The sequence below is a fragment of the Hibiscus syriacus genome, unplaced genomic scaffold (genome assembly GCF_006381635.1).
Source record: "Hibiscus syriacus cultivar Baekdansim isolate YM2019G1 unplaced genomic scaffold, ASM638163v2 tig00110472_pilon, whole genome shotgun sequence".
Lineage (NCBI taxonomy): Eukaryota > Viridiplantae > Streptophyta > Magnoliopsida > Malvales > Malvaceae > Hibiscus > Hibiscus syriacus.
In genome coordinates, this window is record NW_024062752.1 from 561,107 (window position 1) to 578,101 (window position 16,995).

The 16,995-nt window shown below is 33.1% G+C and overlaps 2 protein-coding genes and 1 pseudogene across 2 annotated transcripts; all 3 read left to right on the forward strand.

Moving 5' to 3' along the window:
• Positions 1-613: 613 nt before the first annotated feature.
• On the forward strand, positions 614-6,020 carry LOC120127720 (annotated as a pseudogene).
• A 2,601-nt stretch (positions 6,021-8,621) lies between these two features.
• Positions 8,622-9,155, forward strand: LOC120127830. Its single transcript, XM_039145647.1, has one exon. The coding sequence runs from the start codon at positions 8,785-8,787 to the stop codon at positions 9,055-9,057; it is 273 nt and encodes a 90-aa protein (XP_039001578.1). The 5' UTR covers positions 8,622-8,784; the 3' UTR covers positions 9,058-9,155.
• Positions 9,156-10,144: 989 nt separating this feature from the next.
• On the forward strand, positions 10,145-16,733 carry LOC120127829 (vesicle-associated protein 4-1-like). Its single transcript, XM_039145646.1, has 8 exons — positions 10,145-10,167; positions 14,017-14,325; positions 14,416-14,486; positions 14,775-14,856; positions 14,941-15,059; positions 15,869-15,946; positions 16,042-16,161; positions 16,243-16,733. Exons 2-8 carry the CDS (start codon positions 14,073-14,075, stop codon positions 16,300-16,302), a joined length of 783 nt encoding a protein of 260 aa, XP_039001577.1. The 5' UTR covers positions 10,145-10,167; positions 14,017-14,072; the 3' UTR covers positions 16,303-16,733.
• Positions 16,734-16,995: the final 262 nt, after the last annotated feature.

Here is a 16,995-nt window from a genome sequence, read left to right on the forward strand (position 1 = left end):
ACTGATCATTGCATCAATTTGTGCACTTTTATCTGTCCATACTTTACCCAACCTAAAGTAAGTCTCCCTAACAATACTTGCTATTGGGAGATGTCGAGTCTCTTTTAGCACTAAGTTGATATATTCAGCAAGGTTGGTAGTCATATGGCCGTAACATCGACCCTCAACATCATATGCTTGTGATCATCTCTCCCTTGGTATTTCAGCTCTGAACTCATACACATCATCTCCATATCTTTTCCAATTTTCAATCTGTGCACGGAAGTTTGGTTGGAGTAAAGCATACCCTAAAAAGCAGTAAATTAAATGTTATTGAAAAAAACATTAATGAAGCAGAAATAATTAATGACAAATGCTAAGGTACATACCCATGTTGATAATCTCATTTTTGATCTTTTTCTATTTAAACCTCTTCATTGCATTCTACGCGATATGACGTATACAATATACAGGATATGCGTGTGGTGACATCCATCTATTTTCGGGTCTACCAATTGTGCTTAACAACCCAGGCAATCGATCTGAGACCATGCAAACTCCTTCTTGAGTGATAACATGGGAACACATATTGGAGAGAAATAAATTCCAAGTTTCCTTCGATTCATTTTTAACAATGGCGAAGGCAATGGGGAAAATATTTATGTCTCCATCTTGTGCAACGACTATCATCAAGATGTGTTTGTAGAGCCCATACAAAAAAGTGTCATCGACTTGAATCATTTGTTTGCAAAATCTAAACCCTTCGATAGTTGGCTTAAACGTTCAGAACAAGCCACCAAAAATTCTCTTCTCAAGGATAACATCTCCCTCAAGTGTGACTGCAGGATGAGTATAGTACCTAACAATGGTTCTATGGATGAAAACTTCCATTGCTGGCAGCAGACGTGATAGCTCATTATATGACTGATCCCAATCACCATACAACAAGGTCATTGCTTTCCGTTTAGCCATTCATGCCTTGTAATAAGTCGGAATATAACCAAAATTATTCTGAATGGATGCCACTAACACAGAAACGAGCACTCTTGGATTTTTTTCCACAACAGCTTCACTTAAGAGCATATGTCATCCGAATCTAAATGTATGTGTCTTACGTCAAGGAGGTCATTGTACATGTGTGCTCTGCATTGAACCTTGTGACTTCTCACAACATCTTCCGTTGTAGGTATGATACTCGTATCCTTCATTTACAGCCAACATCACGGTGTATACACCTTACTAAATAAGTAAATGTTTTGGCTTCGGCTATTGGGAATAGCTTGAGAATAATAGTGAGTTTATATTTTAAGTAAATGTTTATGTTTATTGTCAGGTTTGTCTGTCTGTACTAATTTACATGGACACCATATTCATACATAAATTCATACATGTGCATATGCGCGTGTCTATTTTGTACATGACGCAGTTGATATCTGAATTGCTTAGTCTGTTTGCTAGGTTGCAGGTGGCGATGGCACAGCTGGCTGGCTTCTTGGTGTAATATCTGATCTTAAACTGCCTCATCCACCTCCAGTGGCTACAGTGCCTCTAGGAACCGGAAACAACCTGCTTTTTTCTTTTGGATGGGTAGGATGATGGTTCTTGACTCACCTAGTTTATTTTATTAATGGGTAATTCGCATCTGTTTTGCATATTTTATTCTTTATCTGTTTCCTTTAATTCTAACGGTGACATTTGACATGTAAATCACGACTGTTCCTAGTTGTTTGAAGCTCTCCTATCTATGGGCAAGAATGCCGGTTTTCTTTTCTGCCTTTGTCCATGTGTTCTTGTCAACCTCTCATCCATCGGTGTTGCCGTATTGGCATAAAAACCAACAAATTTACAGAGCATAATCTTTTCAAGCTGAAAATTTTACACTCATGCAGCTAATTTGGTTCACTTAATTGTTGTCAGTGATGCCAAGCTTTCTTTCAATCCCCTTAAAAGAATGGATGACATTAAGTGATTGCAATAGTTTTAGTGATCATTCCTAGTATGTATTGTTCCCGAATGTTTCTTCCACAATTGACATACTGTACTGGAAGAATTGGTTCAATTGAGTTAGATTTTCATACCTTATGTTCGGTTAATTTGCAGGGAAGGAAAAATCCGGGTACAGACAGACAATTTGTGTTCTCATTCTTGGAACAAGTAAGGAATGCAAATGAAATGAAAATCGATAGGTAATAACTATTCAATAGCTGTCTCTTTGATTTATAGCTAACAATAAACATGGGCACACGCTTCTATTTACATATCTTTTACTTCCTGATAGCAAATCATACTTTTTTTTCTCAAGTTTCAGGAAGGTCTGAAACTCTGAACCTCCTACTAAATGCAAGAGATAGTTTTTGCTGACATTGGTATGCATGTAGTTCACAGAACTTGATTACTGGAGATTGCTGTTCTATTGCTGCAATTGTTAGTTATTATGAGCTTTATTCTTGTTTTTGTGCAATCTCCCTAAACTATGTAGTTGACCACTCAAAATTTTCCACCAAACCATCTTCCTAATGGCTTTTGATCACACCCTAAGCTCTTACGGTCTTACCGTTTTTAGACTACTCTCATTGTACTCTGTAGCTTAAATACTATATGATGTGGTGTGCCATACTCTGAGCCTAACATGAAGAAAGTTAGTGTCTGCGAGAACTTTTCGCTATTTTAGATGAAGTGATTTATTTCTTGTTGAACCGAGTTTAAGTGATGATTGTATTATTTTTACTAGCATTTCTTCTTTTCCTTGCCTTTTGATCTGGTTCAGTTTTATCATGTCAAAATGGAAAAGAAATTCAGTTGCTTATGTGTTGAAAGCTTTAATTTTGCTTTAGATTCTTAATGCCACAATCCATTCAATGAAATTTCAGCTGGCATATTATCATGCGAATGAGGACCCCAAAGGAAGGTTCTTGTGATCGTATTGGACCTCTTGAATTACCCCATTCTTTACATGCATTTCATCGCATCTCTCAAACAAACTGGATAACGAATGCTTCAGTTTTCTGTTCTTTTTTGCTGTTTTCTTTTCGAACTCCTTTCCCTTTTTCTTCTCCCTTTTTTTATATGTTCCGACTGCAGTAATTGGTGTGAAGTTTTTACATAGGGTCAGTTGTAATGTAATACTGCTTCTGTATCTGTTGGTTTTCCTTTTTTCTTTGAACTATTCTCGATTTCTCTGATATTTGGTGGATGGTGGAATTCTAAAACGAGCAATCCTCAAAGGCATCTTTTTGTTGCTTAATAGCCGCTTGAAATGAGGTTTATATCTCATCATGTTCCCCGATCCTCTACTTGTCACTTGTCAGTTTATATGTTTTTTCCCAAAACAATTGATGCAATATAAGTTGTAACCTCTAGTTGTCAATTTACAGGATATAAATAAGCTAATGTATAAGCCGTCACGAAAATCATTATACATAAAATTTGAAGTGAGACCTATGAAACTGGTAATTGTAAGAATATAAGACCAACATATATAAAGAAAACATAATATTATCCATTGAGATTAATAGAACGAAGCTTATTCTCTTTACAGTTTTATTATTTCTTTAACGAGTTTATAATAAACTAATCAATTCTCAATAAATCTTCGTCTAACGTAACAGATTCTTAACAAAAGCTAATAATAGTAGAGCATTAAATTCTAATATACTTCCTACTTCCTTCTCTAGACATTATGAAAGAAGGTGGACAAGATGAAACAAATGTTATCTTCTTCTAATAGTTATATTAGAAGTCAAAGTTGCAAGAAGCTGCTAATATGTGGAGTTCAAACGATCATTTACACGTTTGGGTTCCACTTTAATGTTGCTTCATATGAATTGGAATTGCTTTCTATGCTTACTGGAAAAATTTTGTCGGATGTTCTCTCTTCTCAGGATGGTTATCACACATTTCGTGGAGGATTTTGGAACTATTTCAGCATGGGTAAGAAATATAAATCCGTGCAAGAATTTCACAATTCGCAACATTTTTTTCTAGAAAAAAAAAGGCGATTTTCTTATTTGTTTAAGGCATGTAGATACAAAGATAAATACCTCTGTATTACTCCTTCATGCATCTCACGAGTGGAGACCATAGTTCTTTGGATTAGGCTTGGTGATAGGAATAGTCTGTTAGTGCCTTCAAGAATCAACATAGCTCTTATGAGTCTAAAGACGGCAGTTTTCCAAGTTAACCTGATATAATCCACCACATGTAATTTTGTCCCTGACTTGATGGCCTCAGGTTGCCTGAACTGTCAATTATATTGAAATTGTTTTCCCCACAATATATACGGTGCAATTGATCATTTGAAGCACTTTTTACAGTTAAGGTGCTAATGGGAGAGAGTGTTTTGCTCACCTAATTGAACCAACTATAGTTCTTCTGTCTTCTTATTTAGATTCTTAATTCTGATTTTTCCATGGAAGTGGGACTAAGCCTAATAGCTCTTTTGCTTTTACATATTATTGTTAGTAGTTTGTTATCTCAATGTCAATAACTTGGTGAAGTTACCTTTTATTCTGAATGCAATAATGAGATCATGGTGCGGTAACATTTCAATTCACCAATAAGATTTGTTCTGGTCAGGATTGGATGCTCAAATATCATATGCATTTCACTCTGAGAGGAAGTTGCACCCAGAAAAATTCAGAAACCAGTTAATTAATCAGATAAATTTATCTGTTCGGGTGTGTTGAAGGTTGTTTAAATCTGAAATAATCGGATATAGCTTTATAGGTGGTTTAATTACAATACCTTTTATGCATTATTTCTGAAAATGAACTTGTTCAAACAATATTACTATATTACAGGATCTTTTGTTAAGTTTATACAAGTACAGTACCTTTTATGCCTTATTGTTTCTGCAATTTACATGTCTTTCTTTATGGTGAAGCAGGGTACTTACGTAAAGCTTGGATGAACTCAAGGATGGCTTTTCGGATCTCTTTTTCGTCCTTCTCCAACGTGAGTCTTCTTGTAGATGTTTGATAATATAAATTCCTCTCATGTCTACAACGACGTCTTTCTTCTGAATGACACCATGCATTGCTTTGTTTTAGTGCGTTCATTGTCCGGTTATTAAGCATTTAACTTTGATGTCTATTTTCCTGACTCCTGAGCTATGTATCGATGTCAATACAGGAGCATAGCTCAAATAACAAAGGTTAAGGTTTTGAAGAAACATGGCCAATGGGAAGACCTCAAAATGCCTCGAAGGTCGAAGTCCTCTTCCTCATTACATCTTTAATGATTATATAAACAACACTTTGGTTTCTCATCGTAATTGCACTTACTTTCGAACTCAGCATCGGATCTATTGTCTGCCTCAACTTGCCTAGCTTCTCTGGTGGATTCAATCCTTGGGGAACACCATATAGGAAGAAATTTCTCTATGGTTGTTAGAATTCTCCCTTCAATTTTTTACCTTATGTTACAAACTGATTTCTAATGAAAAGGTTTCGATTGTGAATTTTGGTTTTACAGAGAGGATTGACTCCTCCTTTTGTAGATGAAGGCCTAATTGAGATAGTCAGATTCAGAAATGTTCTGCATGGGCTAGTTTTGCTTGCTCCAAATGGACATGGGTATCGTTTAGCACAGGTAGAAGCTTCTTCACAACTTTATGAGAAAAGAACTGTTAAACCATTTTAACTGTCACTTCTAATATTCTACTTTCGATCCCGATGTTTCGGTCTGCAATTTCAGGCAAATGCGGTCCGCTTCGAGTTTAAAAAGGGTGCAGCCAATCACACATTTATGGGGATAGATGGAGAACCATGGAAACAACCTCTCCCAGCAGATGATGACACAGTTGTTTTGGAAATATCACACTTTGGTCAAGTAAGCATGCTTGCTACCCCATCGTGCCGCTCCCGGAGCGCGTCCGATCCCTCTTCACTGACAGCTTGCTACGTCGAGGATAACAATAGTACAGACGAAGGAAAAACTGGCAATGATTTCGAAGAGAAACGAAAGTTCGATGCAGCTGACAGTTTCAAATTCCCAGATGAACTTGATATAGCTCACCTCAGTTAAACTCCTTCCTATATCTGAGTTTGATATTAGCCATTCAGAATAGATTGTTTTATCAGATCAACTAAGAGATTGATGTTCTCAGAGGCTAATCGACCATGGAAAATGTATGGACTTTGTTTGATCCCGAGTACTATAAACTTGGTAGATTTAGTTAATAGTGGATAAAATTTTAACAATTTCCCCCCAAAAAATGTGGAGCAAATAGTAAATTGCGAAGCATTTGTAATCTGTATATCCATTGTGATTCCGTGAAGGGTTCATTGAAGTACTTCACAGCCATACATTGGGTGTGAAGGGTTCATACTCCATATCAAGAACCAATCTCAATTTTTTTTTATTGGGATTTTCCCATTTCTTTACCTTCATTGTTTATTATAATTTAGGCTGAATTCACAATTTAGCCCCTGAAGCGTATGTGTACCTATTTTCTCACTTTACACTTTAAATATTTTTGTATCCCAATTTACCCCCTAAACTATAATTTCTGTCCCAACTTGCCTCAAATATTATCGGTATTCAATAATATATTTCATATATCATGCTCTTATTGATCACATTTTTGGAGTAAACTAAAATGAAAATTGTAATTTAAAGGAACAGAAATAATTTAAGGTGCAAAGTGGAAAAAAGTATACGTCGAGCAAAATTGTTTACTCCAAATATAAAATCTTTGTCGACAGTTTACAAAAATAATTTGCATACCACTAGCAAAAAAATTTAAAAATAATTTGAATGTTTATAATATAATGTTTGTTCAGAATTTTTTTTTTAACTATTTATAGTTTATATTACTCTGTTACAGGCGTAGTTGCTTAAACTTAGGATCCCTAAGAAAAAGAATATTCTCTTTAACTATTGAGACTACTTGAACAGTTCTCCACTAGCCAAATTTTAATATACAAAAATACGAATTTAGTATATTTATTCAAAACTTGGATTATTTATTATTTTGATACTTATTAGATTCAGTGATAAGAAATTCAATGACCTTTTTAAGTAAAATTGGAATTTGATTAGTAAAAACATTGCAAGTGAGAGCTTTGACCCCATTTACAGGTTTGACGAGACACGATTTCAAATATAAACGAAATTATCCCTATTTTCTTTAATTGAGATGAAACCAAATTTGAGTTGTCGAGTTAGAAGGTTTAGGGATTTGCTTCTTTCTGGGTCCATTTGATTATGAGATGTATGGTATCGGTGATATTTTTAATTCGTGTTAATGGTTCTCTAACTCAGAAATTTGGGTCAAGTCGGGGTCTTCGTCGGTTTAAGGGCATCCGTGCGAATCAATCAGGACCTCGGGATAATTGGGCTCTTAGGACTTCAAATTCTTTATTTTTTTTATTTGATTTATCTCGAGATAATTTTTTAGGATGTATTAAACAATGTAAGGATTATTTAATTTCATATTTAGCTGGATATTTTTTCCTTACAAGTCTAACATCTTTATTTTTGTTATAGAAAATATTTTAACGAGACCCGTTAACTTTTTTTAAATTCCTTTACAAATATTAAAATTTAATCTTATAATTTTATTTAAAAGATTTAATGATTATTTCACTGTACCAACTAGTAGAAGATATTTAGGGATTCCCTTTCAAATCACGTGTTGAAGCCATTAGTTTTACAATTTTCCCCAAAGAATCTCCAAAAACACGAAAGCATAAGCCCCCTGGTTGTCCCCCAAAACCATGGGAACTCCCATCCTATAAAAGTAACCCAACATTTAATCTCACCATCAAAAATCAACCAAAAACTCACAATCTCTGAACAAATCGTGAAATACCCAATTCAGAAAAAGAGATGAGTAGTGGAGGAAGGAAAGCAGGTACAATAGGGGCGGTGGAGGCATTGAAAGACCAAGGGATTTGCAGGTGGAGCTACACCATTAGGTCTCTTCATCAACATGCCAACAACAATCTCACATCTTCTTTCTTTTCTTCTTCTTCTGCTGCTGCTGTTTCGAACAAGTTGATAGAGGAAAAGAAGAGGAAAGCCGAGAGGAATATGAAGAAAGTCTTGGATTTGAGCTCTTGGGGCCCTAATACTGTTAGGTTTTAGAATCTAGATTGCTGTAAATTATTAACCTTTTCAATTTTTACATTTCATAAGATTTGGCTCATTTGTATTGGGGTTATCATACGAAATTCAATCTAATTTTGGACACTCTCTTTTCTTCTAATTTCTAATCTATTCCGTATAATATTGTAAACACGTTTGAATTTATTTAAAAACCCAATTTAATATCTAAATTATTTATCTATCGTTATTATTGTTTACCATCGTCATCGATCGCCACGATGACCGCCACCCATTAGAATTTCGTTGCTGATCATCTATGGACTTCAAAATTTTTAATTTACTAAATTTTTTACTCTTAAATGCAAATCTCATAATTGTTTTGTTATTATCAAAAATATGGTTAATAATATACTGGTATAATGGTCACAATTAGACTAGCTTTCCAAATTTTATAAATTTTAATTAATTAAAATAGGTGGTCTAACTTCTAAATTTTTGTAAATAGAGGGATTAAAATGAAATAGCACCTAACTTTTGTTGCCAAAACAGAAACCAGCAGTCGGATTTCTTTGTTTGCGTCACTAAAAAATCGAAAACAGTTTCGTCGCCAAAAACGGAGGGGCTAGTTTCCACATACCTTGCTAAAACCGCCTACTGGTTTTGGGATTCTCCAGTCTATAAAATAAACCCCAACACTATTCTCCTCTCAACTCAAAATCAAAGAATCCAATACCCAGGAAAAGGAAATTTTAAACAATGAGCAGTGGAGCAGCAAGGAAAGCCTGGATTGTGGCGGCAACAATAGGAGCGGTGGAGGCCCTTAAGGACCAAGGATTCTGCAGGTGGAATTACTCGATTAGGTCACTTCATCAACATGCGAGGAACAATGTTGCCGCTTATTCTCAGGCCAAGATCCTTTATTCTTCTTCTTCTGCTGCTGCTGCGTGTACGTTGATGAATAAATCTGAAGTGAAAATGAAGAAAGTCATGGAGTTGAGCTGCTTTGGTCCTAATACTATTAGATTTTGATTGTTCATAAAATGTTATATTAATACGAGTGTTGATGCATAACTTGTTTGAAGATTCTGGGGTAGAAATGAAATTAAATGAACATGAACATAGCATTGGATAATAAATACGGATTTTTTATTCTGGGTTTAATGTTTTCATTTGATTTACGCAAATTATTTTCTGATGGACTAGTTTCTAGGATTGCAGGCGTGAGATAATATGGTTGAATTATGGAAAATTTTCTATTTACATTGAGATTAAACCATAAAAAAAACTAAAGAATTTACGTATGATGAACTCTGAACAAACCCATCATGATGTTCCAACCAAACGTAAAATCCCATGAACAGTTTATTTAGATCCCAAAACCTGAATTATTAATCATTGTGAAAGTTTCTTCAATACCAGTTTACTGCTTTCTACTATCAAAATGCTCTTAAACCTGGTGCTTCAATGCAACTAGAGATTTCAACTTCCATTTTCATTGTTTATGTTCAATGTATATTTGAATTAAATAGAATCAAAATTATATTTTATATAAAAAGAAAAAGATATCCATTGGGGTTTTCCCCATAGCTCTGCCTATGGTTTTGCAGTTTCTTTTATTGTCCACCACCTCACTATCTTTCATTCCCCATAGCTCTGCCTATAGTTTTGCAGTTTCTTTTATTGTCCACCGGCTCACTATCTTTCATTCCCTCACTATACAGTAAACTCATCCTTATGTTATCCCAAAACCAGCAAAGTCTAAACACAAAAATCACAATTTCTTACATTCACCCAAATCGAATTTAAGTGTGACAAAAATCTATGTGTAATTATATAATATTCGGATTAAATTTTAATTTAATTGACAAAAATCACAATCATAAAATAGACGTATTTTTATGTAAATATACTGAATCCAACAACAAAAAATGGAGAAAGAATAAAAATAGTACAAGTTGTTAGGACCAAAGACAAAAATATTCCACCTTTTAACATCAACTCAGGGAATAGAGTTATTCGTATTTTCTTCTTATTTACTCATTTGTCCCTTTCAAAACCTCCTTTCTTTTATAGTCTTTACTCACATTGAAATTACCTGTCAATATAATAATTGTAATCATATATTTTTAATTTTTTTTGGACCTTATTGTCAAACTTGAATCTATAGTTTGATGGCATTTAAAACTTTTCATCTAACATTTTCTTTTACCTTTCTATAATTTTTTTTCTTTCACCATATCAACAACCCATTACCATACTTCATTTCTTTCAAGGAATGTGTAGGCACCATAATATAATTGTATATGTAAATATAATTAATAGTTTAGTAATTACATGTTATAATTGTTATAAATTTTATTTTAAGAATTACATTATATGATTATTGATTATTAATTTAGTAATTACAAGAAATAATTATTAATTTAGTAATTACATGGTCACTTTTTATAGTTATATATATTCACCGACGGGTATTGACTAGAGTTGGGCATGGGTTGAGTTTCAGCCAACCCAACTTGACCAAAAAAATTTATATCCTTCACCCCATCCGATCCGACCCGAAAATATATACCCTTCACCCGACCCGAACCCGATCCAGCCCGACCCAAAATAATAAGAATATTATTTTTATTCAATAAAAGCAGTGATTTAATTGAAACAAATATATAGATGGGTATTATTGTAATTATTCTTAAATATATAAGATAAAATTATTATTTTTCAGGTCGGATCGGGTCGGTTGTTTTCACCCTAAAACTCGAATCTAACACAACCCGAACATCACCTTTAAAAAAAACTCGACCCAAACCCAATTTTTTTTAAAAAAAATTCCGAACCTAACCCATTGACAATAAGTTTTTAGGAAGTCAACTCTAAAATTATAAAAGAATTTCATATTTTGTAAGAGCAGCCAAGATAAATTTTAAAAAAGAAAGTTAGGGATTATAATGTAAATTTTCTAAATTTACTGGGGCCAAGGTCGCTAGCGTTCTTGTATGTTCCGCCACTATATATACGTGTGAGAAAGTTCATAAGCCCGTGCTGACATTCAACACATTAAAGACCCAACAACCCAACAAATTATTTATTTAAGAAAACGACCATCAATAACAAACACTTCCAACTTTTTCTTGTTTGGTTTCATGTTTTAAGAGATTTTTTTTTTTAAATTTAGTGAATATAAGATAGTATATGCTTAAAGATTCTCAATTATTTAACAATAAATGCTCATATTTATATATATGCGATGTTCGGATTTATGACCTCAACATATAATAACAATTTCCTTGATAATTGATGTCACTTTATTCATGCATATTTTAAAAGAATTATAATTAAAAGATATGCAAATTCGAGGCTCCAATACAAATAAAAAGAGGAAAATGTTTTTGTAATTTAGACATTTTTAAATACAATACAATTATATTTCACAAAAAAATTAATTTTGATTTTGATTATGAAGATGGATAAATATAAATATTTGTAGTTCAGATTAAATAATAATTAATTTAAAAATAAATAAATATATAAATTTATGTATTGTTAATGTATACGATTTATACAAATATATAGTATTTTAAATACAACAAATAAAAACACACGAAAGAACAAAATAAATACAACTATTCGAGCATAATACAAGATTGGAAAAGGCTTACGGGAGGATTTGTAGAGGGATTAATCAGAATGGAGATCGTCTACCCCCTCATTGGTGTCCCGCTTCGTGTCCCTTGCAGCATAGCGTGTCACGTAATGAAGATATATAATATAAATATAAATAAATATATAATTAAAAACATTATTTAGTATAATTTAGTTTGAATTGATATTTGTCATTAAATAAATAAATTGTATAGAAAAACTTAAATATGAAACTAATAAATATTATTACATGGCGCGCTATGGTGCAAGGGACAAGAAGCGGGACACCAATGAGGGGCGGATGATCTCCATTCGATTAATCAAGTATTCAATAGACTTTTTTTTTTAAAAAAGGGTTGTTTTGCATTATATTCAATAGACTTAAATAGATCTGATTATGGATTTCATCCATTCATTATAAAAAATTAAGAGGTTTAACTTTCTATTTTAATTTATTAGAATTTGATCATCATGCTTCAAGAACATTAAAATTTTTAAAAAAGCCAGCTGTTTTACATCCAACAATAGATTGATTCATACTGTAAAAAAATTCATTGACGGTCCAATCAAATGAATAAAATTCCATATCTCTTATTAATTATGGTCTTAACCATATCATGTTTTTTGTCTACAATAAAATAAATTTCTTGGTCGTATAATTTTCAAGTTCTTTTGACTGATTTGACCAAAACAAATTGTAGGCCGACCATTGGAGGGAAACAAAACTCTTCATTTCAGACATTAACTATATGTTTCATTAATGTAGTCCCTACAACATTTTTACATGCAAACTTAAATTTCATTAAGGCTAATTAAATCTCTTCGAGAGTTGAGATATTCGTTCATATTTTAACTATTAAAATTTAAAAAATTTAATCTATTTATTAAACTTTTGATTTATTCTTATTTTGACCATTCAAATATTAAATTATAAATAAAAAAATAACATGACAATCACATATACTTATGTAAACTGATTTTTATTAAGGTGACATCTACATGTTATTCATATCATTTTTTCTTTATTTTGTTTTATCTTATTCTTCTAAATATGAAATTCTATAATTTTATTATGTGACATTGAAATCATCATTCTCTAACATTTTCTTCAAACATTTAAGATACTGAATTTTATAGTGTTGAAATTCAACAACAATTTTTCCAATCATTTTCGAAATATCAAATTCTACCAGAAAAAAAAATGGAACTTTAACCAGGTAGGTGTCATAGTGGGAGAGTAAAAATAAAGCATGAGAGGTTGAAAATACTGGTCGTGCAATGATAACGCATTAATCTTTAGTTTTATTCATTGTTCTCTTCTTTTTTATTATATAAATATATTTATCAATTTTATTTTGCAATATTTGTGAATTATCCCTTACAAATACAGACAAGAACCATTTCTTTTATCTTTGTCTGGTGGCCAATTTGTTAGGCAACAACAATCCCATTGCCAGGCAGGCTCAACACGTACACCTGTTAAATTTAATTCATTTGTGCATTATTTTGTTTATTTATTGAAACGGAGAATTCATGACATTAATTCAATTATATTTGTGTATATATATAGTATTACATGTTATTTAAATTTATCTATTTATCTATTATAAGTTATTATTAACTTATTTTTATGATTTAGTTTATTCGTTTTAACATTTTTTAATAAACCTATACGGAAAAGGTCAGCTATTTAACTAATCCTTAAAAAAATATTAAAACACTTTCCATGTTTCATTGACTTTATGTCAATGACTACAAAACTACGTTATAAAATAATTATTGAGTAAATTATAAAATTATTAAAACAAAACATGATTAACAGCTATGATTTTTATTGGCTTATGGTATATACGTCATTTTCTATATTTCTTTTTAAAATAAATTAATTTGATAATTTAATTCACCTAATTAACTCCAAACGTCCCAACTAACCCTCCAACAAACAAGCCGACCTTTGTAAATTCACCTCTTTTTTCATTTTTTTTTTACTTTCACCTAATTTAATTAATCCATAATTACTGACCTTCGAAAAAGGAAATGATATTGACTATAATACCCCTCAAAAGCGTTTGTGCTTTGAAGTGAAGATTACCCTTGAAACTTCAAATTAATTACACAAATGTCCCAAAAGACAGTCGCATCAGGGAAGGATTCCAAACTGCAATTAATTAAAATTAGGTGAAGATATCAAATCCGTCCTGTGTTTAACTTTAAATTCGCCGAGAATGTTAGCCATTTTGCATGCTTAAAGTCCACAGACAAAATAAATATAATATTATTTAAAAATACTTTTAATATATACAAAATACAATTCATCGGTATATATTTTTGATTTCTTTTTCTTTACGACAAAAGAGAGAGAATTTCACCGTCACAGCCGACGGCTGACTTTGCGACGGAGCATGGAGATCGTCAACCGGCAGCAGCGGAGCTCCGAAAGGAAGATGTTTGGTCTCTGTCCTTTTTGGCAAACTTCGACGACGACAAACGACTTTTCCTCTTCTTCTTCGACTAGAAATTTCAACCACAATGGAAGCCGCCATTTGGAGACGGTGCCCGTCAAGCGCTCAAAAACCGTCTCTTCCATTGCCAGATCTCTTCTTCCTCCCCGGCGCCGGCTTCGCCTCGATCCTTCTAATAACCTCTACTTCCCTTGTACTAATCCCCGCTTTGCTTAGCCTTTGACTTTGTAGAGCTAAATTTTCTATTTCCTTTTTAATTTGTCAAATTTTATTCTAACTGTAGATGAGCCTGGAACTCAGGCGAGAAGTGCGATCAGGTTGAAGAACACTAGTAAATCTCACGTGGCTTTCAAGGTAAAATTGAATTATTATATCTATTTACTTCTCTTGTCTTTTACGTCAACCTTTACTGTAATTTACTGGATTATTTTCATTTAAAGTCATGATTTGTCAGTGAATTAATACTAATTGTGGTTAAATTCTCGCTGTCCATTAAAATGAGGCTTCTTGCGGCGGTTGTAACGGTTAATTTCTTAAGTTACTATTCTTTACCAGTTAATATCATACCATTTGGTAATTTCGTTGAATCATGTGGTTGCTTATTTATTTAATTAACTATTTTTTTTGTTTATTATTTTTTAGTTTCAAACTACTGCCCCTAAGAGTTGTTTTATGCGTCCACCTGGTGGAATTTTGGCTCCAGGGGAAAGCATTATCGCGACTGGTAATAAAATTTGGCAGCTCGGTTTTGAGATTTTATTATAATAATTTTGTTTGATTTGGTTGGTTGATGTTTTTGTTTTGTCAGTGTTTAAGTTTATAGAGCGTCCAGAGAATAATGAGGTGCAGGTGGATTTAAAGAGTAAGGTTAAATTTAAGATAATGAGTTTGAAGGTAACAGCCGGAGTGGATTACTTGCCTGAGCTTGTAAGTTCTTTAATGTTCTCGCTTGTCATATATTTGGTGTTTTCTCTTAAAGTTCAGTTCAATGGAGGTCCTTGTTCTGTTAGCATTTAATCAGTCTAAGTGAATATTGGATGAATTTCAAATGGAATTTTTGGCTTTTTTTTTTAAGTGGAAATGCCTATTAAATTGATGCTGTAGTTGGTTGTTCTTAATTGGGTAAAACGAAATCTGCTTAAAGTGTTTTTAGCTTGGTAACGATTCTCTATTTTCATTTGGCTGACATGCACGAGGAATTGTGGTTAGAAAACACTACTATAGCAAGTAGTCTGATAAAATTGCCCTTTTCTTCTTTCCATTGTTGGATCAGAGCCTTCAGCCTATTTTGGAAGAAGAGTTTTGTTTAGTTGTGTTATAGCTTTTACAGGTAAGGGCATCATAATATGAGTTTAGTCGTAAATTGCTGCAGGCTAATGTCGTTTTAGTTGCAATTAATTGAATACATAGATTATAAGATAGATCTCATTCATGGTAACTACCAAACAAATTTTATTGCTCCAGTTTTATCTGAAAAGAAATATATTATATGATCATTAGTAGAATGCCATGTCAGTTAGTGTAGGCATGTAAAATCGATCCTTTAAACATGAGATTTTCCATATGGTATTTAAAGTTTCCTGATATTTCTTTCTGTTTAATGCCTAATCTGCTTATTGGTTGAGTTTTTCTATTAGAATTTGATTGTGTACCTTTATTGGATGTTAACTGCTGCTAAACTTAAAATGCTAATGCTGACACAGATTTTTTTTCTTATTGTGCCTTCTGTGGTATAGTTTGACGAACAAAGGGATCAAGTGACTGTAGAAAGAATTTTGCGGGTTGTATTTCTGGATGTTGGTCGGCCTAGCCCTGTAAGTAGCAAATTGTATTGGTATTGTTTTGGTTTCTACACTTAGCTCCTTGTTTTAGGCTTTCAATGGTTTAATTTTTCTTCTTGTTCCGTAAGGCATTGGACAAACTTAAGCGTCAGTTAGCTGAGGCTGAGGCTGCTCTTGAAACACGCAAGAAACCCACCCCTGACACAGGTCCCCGGGTTGTCGGAGAAGGTCTTGTAATTGATGAATGGGTAATTAACTGTCTTATGTCTGCAATAATGCTCCTTTTCCCTTTTCTTCTGTCTTATTTTACTTATATTTAATGGTTTCAGAAGGAGCGAAGAGAAAAATACCTGGCACGTCAGCAAGTTGAAGCGGTGGATTCAACGTGAAGTGTTCTTTGATTTGGCTGTAAGTGCTTTTTTTTCTTCTTTGGTTGAATCCCTCAATTTGCTCATCATTAGAGGAGGGAAGGTGAAAGAGATGAGTTGATGGATCAGTTCATGTAGAGGAGAACCACATGTTCTCATGCCATTTTCAGCTTTATGAACATTGTAAAGGTCAAGGAACCCAACTTTTGGGCTAATGCCATCTTACTTGTAGATAGTGGTTGTTCTTTTTGTCATGGAAATAAATGTAAGGCACAATGCATTTTCATATTTGGTGCACTTTTTGAGGTTGGAGTGGTTATATACATGTTATAGGTGTTTAGCCTCGTTTTTCTGTTGAAATATTTGACTATAGCAATTGAATTCGCTAGGGTTGTATTGTACACTGCTATTGTAGATGAACAAGCTTGAATTTTTCTCTGGTTTGAAGTGATTTATGCATGTTATTCCTTTTTATCCTCGTTTCTGGCAGCATAGGGTTCTCAAGCAGAGACTGAGGATTTCCAAACTCACATATCATAGATTCATAGAGCATGCAAAGGTTGTCTCGTTCATCTTCATGCATGTCATGATGACGCAGGCTGGTTCATGCATCCATGTTCATATTTATGCCCATTCATATCCGTTCTGGTGTAATGTGGGATATGACCGGTAAAAAGTGATGGATTGTTCAGGTTTTTATACTGGTTGAAATCG

What these genes read in the sequence shown, in the direction of transcription:
- LOC120127830 (XM_039145647.1), top strand. Translation starts at nt 8,785, where the DNA reads ATGAGCAGTGGAGCAGCAAGGAAAGCCTGGATTGTGGCGGCAACAATA.
- LOC120127829 (XM_039145646.1), top strand. Translation starts at nt 14,073, where the DNA reads ATGGAGATCGTCAACCGGCAGCAGCGGAGCTCCGAAAGGAAGATGTTT. An exon ending in TGGATTACTTGCCTGAGCTT is followed by an intron (nt 15,060 to 15,868) that starts GTAAGTTCTTTA and finishes TCTGTGGTATAG; the next exon opens with TTTGACGAACAAAGGGATCA. An exon ending in ATGTTGGTCGGCCTAGCCCT is followed by an intron (nt 15,947 to 16,041) that starts GTAAGTAGCAAA and finishes TTGTTCCGTAAG; the next exon opens with GCATTGGACAAACTTAAGCG.